Source organism: Lithobates pipiens, unplaced genomic scaffold, assembly GCF_037356315.1.
Source record: "Lithobates pipiens isolate NorthernLeopardFrog02 unplaced genomic scaffold, aLitPip1_a1.2 Scaffold_18, whole genome shotgun sequence".
In the NCBI taxonomy this organism is placed as follows: domain Eukaryota; kingdom Metazoa; phylum Chordata; class Amphibia; order Anura; family Ranidae; genus Lithobates; species Lithobates pipiens.
Genome location: NW_027507758.1, coordinates 470,632,443 through 470,645,077, shown reverse-complemented (window position 1 = coordinate 470,645,077; position 12,635 = coordinate 470,632,443). Strand labels below are relative to the sequence as shown.

At 44.4% G+C, this 12,635-nt stretch overlaps 1 protein-coding gene across 1 annotated transcript in view; it reads right to left on the bottom strand.

Annotated features, from left to right (window-relative positions):
- The window catches only part of MOGAT1 (monoacylglycerol O-acyltransferase 1), a 33,046-nt gene that overhangs the window by 3,113 nt on the left and 17,298 nt on the right, over positions 1-12,635 (bottom strand). The window contains exons 4-6 of the mRNA XM_077488306.1: positions 10,028-10,232; positions 7,648-7,822; positions 4,050-4,249 (exon numbers count right to left, since the gene is read on the bottom strand). Coding sequence (XP_077344432.1) covers positions 4,050-4,249; positions 7,648-7,822; positions 10,028-10,232 — 580 coding nt within the window. The remainder of the gene's footprint in view (positions 1-4,049; positions 4,250-7,647; positions 7,823-10,027; positions 10,233-12,635) is intronic.

Below are 12,635 nucleotides of genomic sequence, written 5' to 3'. Positions count from 1 at the left end.
CAGTTTAGACTAAAGTGTGCCCGAGGAGATAAGAACATTGGCTAATCTAGGACCAGACCCAAATACTTTAGACTTTGAGCTGGTCTCAAGGTTGACTTTTCGGCATCTATGATCCAGTCTAAGCTTTCCCAGTGCCACACTGTGCATGTTATGCTCTGTTCTAGAGCCTGTACTGAGTGATCTGAGCAGTAGGTCGCCCAGATACCCGAGCTCCAGGATCCCTTGGGCCCTTAAAAAGACCCAGTACTGGTGCTAGGACCCTTTTGAATGCCTGGGGAGCTGTAGCATGCCCGAAGGGTGGAGCCACAAACTGAAAATGACATTCCTCTACTGCCAATTGCAGGAACCTCTGATGAGGCTGAATGATAGGTACGTGTAACTATGCGTCCTTTGGAGTGAGGCTTTCTAGCCTCCATCGATATAGAGGGAGACTACTACTGAGTGGACATACTCCATCTGAAAAGGACTGGATCAGTAGATACTGGTTCAGAAATTTTAGGTCCCAGGTTTGGTTTTTGAACCCTAAATAGGTTTGAGCATAACTCCACTCCCCTTTCTTGTAGAGGAACCTCTACAAATCACTCCTTGACGCACTAAACGATGTAGTGCCTGAAGCAACAACTCTTTTTGGAGGATCCGAGGAAACACTGGATCTTAAAAACCTCAGGGGGAACCCCCCGCAACGCCAGCTTGTAACCGTGGGATATAGTTGAGGTGACCCACTCGTCCTGAACTATTGCTCTTCAAAATGTCTGCAAAGTGCAGCAGCCCCCCCCCCCCCTCCCAATGAAGTGAGGGTGTCCCCTCTCAAGGAGGGCTTGGTGCAGGTTTAGAAGAATTTTGGACCCAGGGCTTTTTCTGGCCCTGGCCTTGCAGCTTGCCCCTGGCCCTAGCACCCTGTTGGTGGCGGAACTGCCTTGGCGCTGAGACATTTGAGGAAGCAGTCCCTGAGGTTTTAAAACAAGGGACGCCTGGTGCTTTTCTTCACAGGAAGTAGCACACTCTTCCCTTCGGAAATCTTTTTGGATATATTTGTCCAAGTGATCCCCAATATAACGTTCCCATGATAGGGGAAACCCGACAATAACTTTTTACAAGGAAGCTCGGCTGACCAGTTCTTAAGAAAAAAGTCTTTGCATGTGTACAGACAAGAGAGCCAAAAAGGAGAAACCTGCTGTATTGAATCCTTTAAGGCTCCCTGCAAAGCAAAACAGCGCTTGAGGAATATCTGCCTTATTTTCAGGCAGATCATCCTCCTGGTTAGGCCTGTCAGGCCGTCTGGTATCTGCCAGTCCGTAAAGGATCAGATCAATTGTTGCAACAGCTGGCTGAATAGCTGAACTGGCCAAAGAAAAAGGAAGCCTTTAAATCATGACTCCAATTTCTTGTCAAAAGGGTCTTTCAAGCCCTGTGTGTTATCTACCGGACAAGTCACGTTCTTGTTTAAGGAAGAGACTCCAATTAAACTTTTCATTCAAGGGATATATATATATATATATATATATATATATATAAAAAAAAAAAAAAAAAAAAAACCTCTTATGCCGCTGTAATGGAAATTTGCAGGTTCTGTATATAATTGTATTCTATATGTATTGCACGATGCCCTCACTGTGCACACGGCACTAATAATGTTTTCAGTACATGTTTTGCATTCTTTCAAGTCCTGATTAGAATTAGCCTGCCTATGTAACGCCCCTTGTTATCATAAAACGTACAATTGTAATATTAATGTGATACCTACGTAATCATGTGTATAAAAACCTTCAAATGCGTCATAAAGGAGAACGGTTATTTGGAAAGATGCTGAGCGTATCTTTTGTGTCCGTTCCCTACTGCAGTAGTTATTAATTTGGAACCACTAATCAATATGAGGATAGGAGTTGCCTATAATCAAAATATCCATTTCAGCCACGTACACATGAGCGGGCTTTTTCAACGGTCTAGGTCCGACGGTCTTCCCGACGGACTTTCGGCGGAGTCCGATGGAATTTCCAAATAAACGAACTTGGCCACACACAATCACGCTAAAGTCAGATGGATTTGAACGTGATGACGTACAACCGAACTAGAATAAGGAAGTTCATAGCCAGTAGCCAATAGCTGCCATAGCATCGGTTTTTGTGCGTCGGACTAGCATACACATGAACGGATTTCTCGATAGGAACTGGGTCCGGCGGAGTTACGACCAAAAAATTTGAAACCTGTTCTGTTTCTAAAGTCCATCAGATTTTTGGATAGCAAAAAGGTCCAATGGGAGCCCACACGCAATCTAATTGTCCGACGGATTTGTTCCGTCTGACCTTTGCTGTCGAAAAGTCTGATCATGTGTACGCGGCATTAGGAGGAACAAAAATCCTGTCAGGATGTTCCCAATCAGCATACACCACCCGTTCCAACAGAGGGTGCAAGGGGAAAGGCTGTGTGGCCTGAAGGGGCCCCAGGGATCCCAAAAGAGGAAAAGGGAGGCTTAGTAAACATTGCAAGAGGCAACTTAAAAAGGAAGAACTGAACCATTTCGGCAAGAGTCAGGATCAAAAGCCTCTGTGATTGAGAGGCAGACACCAACCGGATATCTTCTTGTCCAGATTGCTCGGAAGCAGACTAATCCACCAGACCATCCATAGAATCCTGAGCTTTAAAGCTCTTCCCCAGCCTCAACCCATTCCTGCGCCAGACTAGGAGGCTCCAGTGCCAGCAATCCTGTGCTCTAACCCGGCTAGGACTGAGGACAGTTCATTCTTAGTGATAAAGTGTGAAGCAGCAGCACTGACTGTATGCACAATCCCAGATATGTGCAGTAGCTAAGATTGCTCGGAAGCCTCTGGTCCTTCAAAGGATAAGATTAGGTTAATCAGGAACTACTGATGACATAGGTGTGCCCTTCCCTTTAGCATTAATCCCGCTCCTCTTTCTTGAAGACATTTACTAGCCACAAAAAGGTACCTGGGTGTAGTATTAAACACACTTCAGAAGGGAGAGCCTTTAATAGGGCTCACCAAGCCCCTATTCAACAATCCTGCTAAGTGCCTTTAGCCTGCTAAGCAAGCCCTGGTGACTCACGTGACCCGGGTAAGGAGAAACTAACTGCTACAAATGCCTGGTTCAGAGCCTGCCGTGTCCTACAGCTGTCTTCTGGAAGCACTGCATGCTTGGCATACATGGCTTAAATAAGTTGTGCACCAGTACATTCTGCGCATTGAGTGCGCACGTGTTTCCAGTGAACAGGCTACGGCGCAAGCATGGCAAAGCCGTGTGCACCATGGCCGCCAAACATCCTGCCGAGTCCAGCGGCGCTCTTGCACCATCATACAGGTAAAAAACAGCCAGACAAGAAAAAATAAATAAAATGGGTACACTTTGCGAACACCCACAGCTAGCCCAAAACGCCCCCATATGGTCACCGCACACAGGTCTCCAATGTTTCACTTACCCGTCCAGGAGCAGGGCAACTTAGAAACCAAGAGCCCAATCTTCACCGTTCAAGGTGGTTTCCTGTCACTTAAGGACCTTCAAGGACTGGGTACTCTTTTTCATGTTTAGGGTCCACTCCCTTGAACTGCACAGCACCTCGCAGGAACGTGTTAGCGTTGTAGTGTTCAGGATTCCACTTTTCAGGGTCCAGCGCCCGGAGGCCGCATTACAGGCAAAACCTCACAGGATATTAAGTCTTCTTTGCAAGGCTTGGATATCATTTATCTAAGCATGTAAAGCCTGCGTCAATGGATCCAATTGGTCAATCCCTTGATTCATTCAAGAACCATTTGTGGGACTAGAGACCTGGAGCTCAGAGAGCTCAAAACAACTGTGCCATACACCTTGCAGACACTGGTTAAAAAAAAAAAAAAAAAAAAAGTAGAAATTGTTCTGGCATCCTGGCACTTGGAAGGTAGTGCGGACATTTTTTTCCCCCTCAAGGCAGCTGATGAGACTCCCCACGACCCTTCTGTCTACCTATTCCATTCCCTACATATTAGTAATGAGAACACATGATAGCAGTGGTCTTCTCCAATTTGATAGAGTTAGTTAGTTAAATCCTTACAACTTACCAACAGTGTGGATGGGCATTCTATATGGCATCAGTCCAAAGCTATACTGGAAGATGCCACGGGCATGAAATAGAGGTACAGCAAAGCCCAGCTTCTTCTGTAGCTTCTCTTGTACATTCCGCAGCACAGACCCTTTAGGGTTGGGCACCTGAAGAAACAGTTCATTCTCACCAAAAGAGAATACTGGCACCAAATGAGCTCTATAACAAAAAATAAATAAATATTAAAAAATTAGCAAAAATCCCTGAATATTATACATTAGATTGCAAGATGACATCTAATTTTACCTTAGCATACATATTTCCAAAGGACAACCAAATTCCAGTATTCGTTACACATTCACTTTTAAAGAGGAAGTAAACCCCAATGGGTTTACTTCCTCTTTTGTTCCCTGCAAAGGCAAAGCATAATGGACTACTATGCATCGCATAGTAGTCCATTATGTGTCACTTACTTGACACAGGAGCCAGCGAAGTCGCCGCATCCAACTTCTTGGTGGGGTCTCGCAGCTCCGCCGCTGTCATTCGGCGAAGCCGTCACTCCCGCGCATGCACACGGGAGCCGACACGCGTGGCAGCTCCGTCGTCGAGAATGCCGCGCTCAGTGCGCCGCCGTCTACGGCGCATGCGCCGTAGATAGCGGTGCCTGTTTTCAGGCAAATATCTCCTAAACCATATATTCATATATTAGGAGATATTTCTTGGACCTACATGTAAGCCTTAATTCTAGGCTTACCTGTAGGTTAAAGTGGTTTGTAAGGGTTTACAACCACTTTAAGTTTCTGTGTTTGCTCTACAGCAGGGGTCTCCAAAAACTTTATAAACAAAGGGCCAGTTTACAGTGCTTCAGCAAAAAGTGGGTGTGGCCAAATAGGATAGTGAGAAGGGCTTAAGGGTGTGGTAAAACAAATCTGGGCTCCCTTGTACCTATAAAAAAAAAAGGTAGCAGCAGGTGTCTCTGGGAACCGCACACCTGCTGTCCTTGCCTCATTTAGGGGAAGAGTATGGGATCCCATATTATGGCTCCCACGCCCTGCAACTACTCCATCCATACTATACCACCTACACATTTATATTCCTCGGTACATCTGTACACGCATCAACCCCTGAAGAGCAAGCTGGGTCTCGCAAAACACGTCGAGTACATTAGATGCTTGTGTATCCCATGTTTTCCACTCTTGGGGTATACCAATGCCCGTGTTTTACATGCTTATCATCCATTTATGTACCATTGTCTATTTTACATGGATGTTTTACAACTGGCCATTGCTGATACCAATGTATGCATGGCTTACCTGCATAACCGCATATACTTCAATTACTGGTATGACGTTTTGGCCAAATGGTGCCCACCTCATTTAAAGTCCCATTTGGGCAAATCTTTTGTTGCATATTTCAGGGATGGAGGTGGGTTATCGGTAACAGAAGACCACTCCTTTTTAGGAGGGAGAGATGTCAGCTGGGCGCCTTGATGCAGCTGTCAAGGGGATTAGTGGGCTCCGCTGCAGGACTCAGCCCATATTTGTGGAAAAATTGGATTTACTTGAAATCCCAGGACAATTGGGAGGTATGCAAAGGCAGGCGCAAATGGCAGCCTTTGGCCCCTAGGCTGAAGTTTGGAGACCACTGCCCTACAGGATCTGGAGATTTTGTGGCCAAAGATCCACTCCTCATGCCCAGAGTTTTTTTTCTTAAGGCAGTGACGAGAAATCACATCTGTCTACCCATTCCATTCCCTACATAATCGGTAATGAGAATACATAGGGATGGCAGTGATCTTCTCCAATGTAACAGAATTTGTTAAATCCTTACAAAAACTTACCAATAGTGTGGAAGGGCATTCTATATGGCATTAGTTCAAAGCTATACCTGGAAGATGCCATGGGCATGAAATAGAGGTAAAGCAAAGCCCAGTATTGTTTGTAGCTTCTCTTGTATAATCCGCAACACAGACCTTCTCTGAGCACTGTGTCCAATCACAGCTGATCATATGTAAATGGACTTGCTGGTTATCGGCAGTCGATAACCTGCAAGGCTGTCAGCACACTGTTTACACTGATCATCAGCGCCGCCTCATCAGTAAAGAGAAAACCAAAAAAAAAAAACCACACACCACTTGCAAAGTTTTGAAATTCTTTTCAAAAGTTTTATTTTTATTTGCTAAACAAAACTAAGTGATTATTATAATACCACCAAAAGAAAGCTCGGTCTCGCGAAAAAAAAATATTATAACAAAAAAAAAGATAAAAAAAAAATTTCATATGGGTACAGAGTTACATGACCACGCAATTCTCATTTAAAATGAGACAGCCGTGAATGCTGAAAATTGGCCTGGGCAGGAAGGGGGTGAAAGGGCCCAGTATGGAAATGGTTAAAGCACAATTAAAGCTTCCAAAATTGTTGTCTCTTTATAGACCTCAACCCCTACAAGTTATGATGTGATGTGTTTTTTGTCTGGGAATAGATTCCCTTTTTCAGTTAGTAAAAACGCTGCGCCCCACCCTTCTCTTTGCTGGCAGAGCTGGGTAACAGCCATATCCCACAAGTGTCCTCACACAGACTTGTTTTGCAGAAGAAAAAGTGGGGATGTGTCTAACCAGGTCTGTTACTGACATCTGATTATGTAGAGCACCGGGTCTAATTCTGGGGCCTTTTGGACTGAACCGTCAACTGGTATAACTGCTAGAACAGGAAAATGGCATTACCCAAGAACCCAAACAGAGATTGTCACAATCATGCAGCCTGACAGACATTGTACTAAATGGTCTTCAATAAAAACAAAAAAGGAAACATACAGGATTGTCATAGTTTGTCAAATCCTTATTTATGGTTTCCCATGTACTCCCTAAAAAGGAAGATCCACATGCTGGGCATTGGTCATTTAATGTTTGGAGACACTGGGCACATATGGATTTGTGCTCGCTGAGCAGACGTTTGGATGTCACTCCTGGTTTACGTCAAATTAGCCATTTCAGCACATTCTGTCCCAAATGAGTAGTTAGCCCCCCATTCAGATGTCCAATCATGCATGGTGTGGCAGGTATACTGCAGATATCAGTGGCCGGGAGCCCAGGTGTTTGCTGACAGCCATGACCTGGAAGCATGTACAAGTTAAATGACAAGCTGACAAAGGTCATGGCTTTCAATTCCTCTAACAAGGTAAATGCACATTGGTAATCAGTCTGTGTTTAAAGGCAGAACACCTCTAACCATATGTAACCCCCTAAAAAATGTACTATTACATGCTTACAGCGATGGACAACTGTTGCTCCTGTCAGTCTGTCACCGATCTGTACAGGCTACCTGTCCACAAACACCTGGGGGCCGGCAGCAGTATACTTACCACACAATGGCCGAATGATGAAGTACATTTTTACAATCTTGCTCTTCCATATTTCAGTGCATTATGTCCTCTAAATTGTCCGCTTCAGAGGCTTGAAGTGTAGAAGCAGTACAGCTCAAACATTGTGTAATAACTCCTATTCCAACAATTCAACCTACATACAGTATTAACTAATAAACAGTACTGTATTCAGTGCAGCACAATAGATTAAATGATTCCAGTAGTCGCAGGTTAAATTACCAATCAAGAAACATACCCTCTCTTCAATGCCACTTTGATGAATCCTTTCCTATTCAGGATATGGAGAGTTCGATTTCCAGGATGAGCATCCAATGACTCCTCAGCTCCTCCAACCACTACAACTGCAGCATTTCCACCTTGCGGTCTGCTCAGGACATTTGTCACACTCTTCTTAGAGGACGACACTAGACCTGTGAACATAGAAACTGCGCATCAAACTTTAATAATCCCCCTCCCAACTTTATTTTCTTTTATTACTCTTCTGTAGTGGGATTAGCACCAGTCCCAATGCCCAACTGATACATCCTGCTTGAGATGCCTTCTCTTACCACGTCTGGGGTTGAGCTCACCCCCATCCATACCTCTTGTCCAATGTAAGTCAGAAGTATAGCTACATGTACACATGGCAATAGGGTTGATAGTGCGCTATGCATCTGGAGGTCTACTGCAACCTTCCTGCTTATCATATACGGTTTGCTTCTACTTTTATAATACATTTCCATTATGGGTCTTCAGATTTCACTGCAGTCTTCTAGCTCTTGTGTACTAGGTTTGTAGATTTATGCTGTGCATTACCCAATTTCGTTGGGGGGGGGGGGGGGGGGGGAGGGAGACACACACACACACACAAATAATCTCTGGATCACTGACACACTGTTTTATTTTGCCTTAACTTATGGTCCCAGAAAAACTTTGGGACTTTGTTAATGGAACTGAAGCATATTTTGTGTCACCTTGCAGTAATGAGGGCTACAGGGACTAAGATAGAGCCATTCATTCCAATTGTCAAAGAGCTATATTTTTATTTTTTTTAAACATGTCAGCAGAGTTACCAAATGGCTCATAGAATAAATAAAAAAATATATATATTTTTCTTGGCACTGCCCACTATCAAACCAAGGAAGCCCAGTTTTTACTGTGTGTTGGGATTGACAATATCTCGACCCCTTTCACACTGTGCTGCCACCGGTAAAGCGGCGCTATTTTTAGCAGCGCTATTCGGCCGCTAGTGGGACGGTTTTAACCCCCTGCTAGTGCCCGAAAAGGGGTTAAATCCGCCCGCAAAACACTGCCGATATTGCAGCGCTGCCCCATTTATTTCAATGGGGAGCAGCGGTAGAGGAGCTGTGAGTTCACCTCTCCAAAGCTACTGGCAGGAGGTGCAGTGGTGGCAAGAGGTTAAACCCATTTAAAAAAAGGTCAGTAGTTTAGAATTTTAAAATATATTATATAATTTAATCTGCATTCCCCTTTTGATGTTCCAGGTGGAGTTTTAGGTTCCCTTTATCCATTTTCAGGGCTTTCCCTTTGTTTTGAAAAAGTCTGCTTACAGAGCTCAATTGCTAGACCTTCAATTTGTACATACAAGTGAAATTGCAGAATGGATGTTCTGCTGCCGACTATGAACCTGAAAGGACTCTTAGCATTCCTGAGTATTTCTAGGGCTCTCAAAATCCTAGCTGAACAGCTGGGCTCACTGCATATCAAGTACAGTTTGCATTTAATTGGCTGGAGCAGAGTCCCCTTTGTGATGGCAATAACATTTAAATGGGGGGGGGGGGGGGGGGGAAAGGGGGAGGAAGAAGTCCCATCGCTCCAAGTACACACATATGAATGCAAAAGTAGAGAACACAAGTGTATGCAAATATTTCTCCTTGCACACCAGAGTGAGAGCAATAATTCTAGGTCTCCAATTTTAATTAACTTTAAACTGATGAGCTTGTAAAGGAATTTCATGCACAATGGAAGTTCTCAGATGCTCCTAGGTGCAGCTGGCGTTTTTTTCCCTGCCTCTAAAATGTTAGCCTATTTGTCCCTGAAGACATATTCTTTTAGAAGGTTTAGAAGTTTAAAAGCAGAAAAAAAAAAAGGGGAAGAAAAAAAAACCCCCAACACACACACAAACCCCCCCCCCCCCTAATCACAGTCAGTGCTTGCAGGAGCAGCAGAAAAGTGTTTGACGCATCTAAACACATCAATGAGTTATATTCTATTGCAGTGGTCTCCAAACTGTGGCCCTTGGCTTGCCTTTATCTGGTTCTTGGGGCACTACTCCAATTGATAGCATCAATGGGGGGACTATTTTTCCAATTTATAGACAATGAGGGCACGGTTCATGTTGACTGATGCCGGGGCATTTTCTGCTCCCACTGGTCACAGTCCAGCTACCTAAAGTCTGAAGGACAGTAAACTGGCCCTTTGCTTATAAAGTTTGGAGGCTCCTGGTCTATACTATCATTTGTGAACATAGTATAGTAAGAGAAAGCCAAGGAGCCTGTAAAGAAAGTACATCTACCTATGCATACTGCATCATTATTTAGAAAACAAAAAAAAAAACACCTGTAAAAATATGGTTTTGCATGTTTTTCCTGTCAAGAAAAGATCCTTTTACTGACCAACAGACATGGCGTACTCTCGGAAGAAGGGACAGCGGAACCAGAAGGGAAGGATGTGCAGGTGAGGAGTCAGGCCTGGGAAAAGCTCCTTAAACCCAGTGTAGTTCGTGCAGAAATTTCCAAAAGCTCCAGCGACTAAGACTCCATGAGGGTGAAATCCCAAAAGGTAATTGTGCTGAGGATCCAAATCCTGTGTCTTGATGAGCTGGGGAAAGAGCAGCAAATACTTTGAAACTAGTTGGTCTGTATACTGTTGGCTATAAAAAGGTGTGCAAACTAACCCCCCCGCCACCCATTTTGACAGACAAAATACATGTAAAATCAGCCTAACCCACCATTGCAAAAAACTGAAGATTCCATTTGGAAAGCTATAAAAACCTGTAATTGCTAAATTTACACTTTACTCAGAAAGCTTGCACTTAAAAAAGGAAAAATAAAAAAGTTTTTTGCACAAAAAAAAAAAAAAAAATTATAATCATACTTGCCTAGGTGGATAAAGCATGCTTCGATGCTGAATCTGTCCATCGTCGGATCGAACACAGAACCGAGCTATCAAACAATGCTGATTGCTCAGTTCTCAGAGCTCCCTAAGCAGAGAGCTCCCGTCATTCACTGCCGTCTCCTTTCCCCATTAGGGAGATTCATACTTGCTAGAACGAGAAGGAGAGGGGGGAAATCTGCCAATAGAGACACTTGCTCTGGTGCATACTGTCTTTAGCAGGGCCTTCCCCTTACATCTGATTGCGTTTCTGGATCAAAGACAGCAAAAAAATAAAATAAACCTGTGCATGCGTAATTAGGTGTATATTCTCGGCACACCTTGATGCTGGAATGAATTAACTCATGTGTGGGAGTCACATTATCTCACACCAGTCAGTAAAGACAGATAAAAATACTTGGCACCCATATGAACCCAGAAAGAGAAAATTGACGCTGGCCACGTAGCTTTCAGAGGTCGCATCACTGGAGCAAGGGTATTTACGGCCTTATAATATTGAATAGATGTTCTGTATTTTTATGGACAACCGGTTTAAGTTGCAAGCATTAAAAAGCTCAACTGCAGCCTACTTAACCTATAGGAGATTCCTCTCATTCCCCCCAACAGGCCATTTTTTGCGACATGGCACTACGTTAATTTAACTGACAATTGCACAAACATGCGACACTGTACCCAAAAAAAAAAAAAAAAAATAGAGCTTCCTTTGGGTGGCATTTGATCACCTCTGCATTTTTATTTTAATGCGCTATAACCAAAGAGGCAGACAATTTTTGGGCAAAAAAACATTTTAAACACATTCTGTTAAATAAAAATAAACATTTCTTCATGAATTTAGACCAATATCCATTCCACTGCATGTTTTTGATAAAAAAAAAAAAATAAAAAAATTAAAAAAATTAAAAATCCAACTACCGGTAATCATATATTGAGTGGCTTGCTCAAGAGTCTACAAAATTATGGGATTTTTTTTTTTTTTTTTTTTTTTTACACTAGCAATGGTGACGATCATAGACTTGTAGCAGGACTGCAACATTGCAGCAGACATTCTGACACTTTTCGGGGACCAGTGACACTAATGAAGGGGTCAACATCAGGGTCGATTAAAGGGTTAACCGTGTGCCTAGCCTGTGTTTTACTACACTGTATATGGTGCTTTTACTAGGGCAAGAGAAGAAATTTCCCGCTTTGCAGAGACACAAACTCCATCCCTTTCCTCCTGTCAGAACAGTGATCTGCTTTGTTTACATTTGCATTCTGCCCAATGATCAGAGCGCGCCGGCGGACATCAGGCACTGTGCACCGGCCGATCAGCCTCCGTTGTATGCAATCACAGACGATGTGTGTTACCTGCAAATTTATTACGTTGATGACTGGATCTCTTTAAGGTCCCCTAAATGTACAGGCCATCCTGTGATCATATCAGCTCTGGGCAGTGGCTAATTGGCATGGATATGCCTTAACCACTTAACAACCGCCCATTGCCGATTAACGGCTTCAGGGCGGTTGTTTAACTCCGAGAGGCCGTTAATTAACGGCCTCCCAGAATTCTGCACTCGAGAGCATCCGTGACCGCCGGGTCCTGTGGGTCCAGCGCGGCCGTTTACCACGTGATCGCTCCGTCAAATGACGGAGTGATCACTTGTAAACAAACCGGCGTCATGTTATGACGCCGGTTCCTCCCTCCCCCTCTGTGTACCGATCGGTACAGCGGAGGGGGAAGAGATCGGTGTCGGCAGCGATGTGGGCTGCATCTGCAGTGCCCACATCGCTGCGCACCGAAAATTAACCCCTCAATTCCCTGCCATGGCCCTGCAACACCCTGCCATGGCCCTGCAACACCCTGCCATGGCACTGCAACACTCCGCAACGCCCTGCAACACTCCGCAACGCCCTGCAACACTCCGCAACGCCCTGCAACACTCCGCAACGCCCGCCAATACCCTGCAACACTCTGCAATGCTCTGCAACACCCGCCAATACCCTGCAACACTCTGCAACACTCGCCAATACCCTGCAATGCAATACTCTGCAACGCCATACTCTGAGATACCCAGCCATAGTCGGTGATACCCTGCAATACCCAGCCATAGACATCCCCCCCCCCCCCCT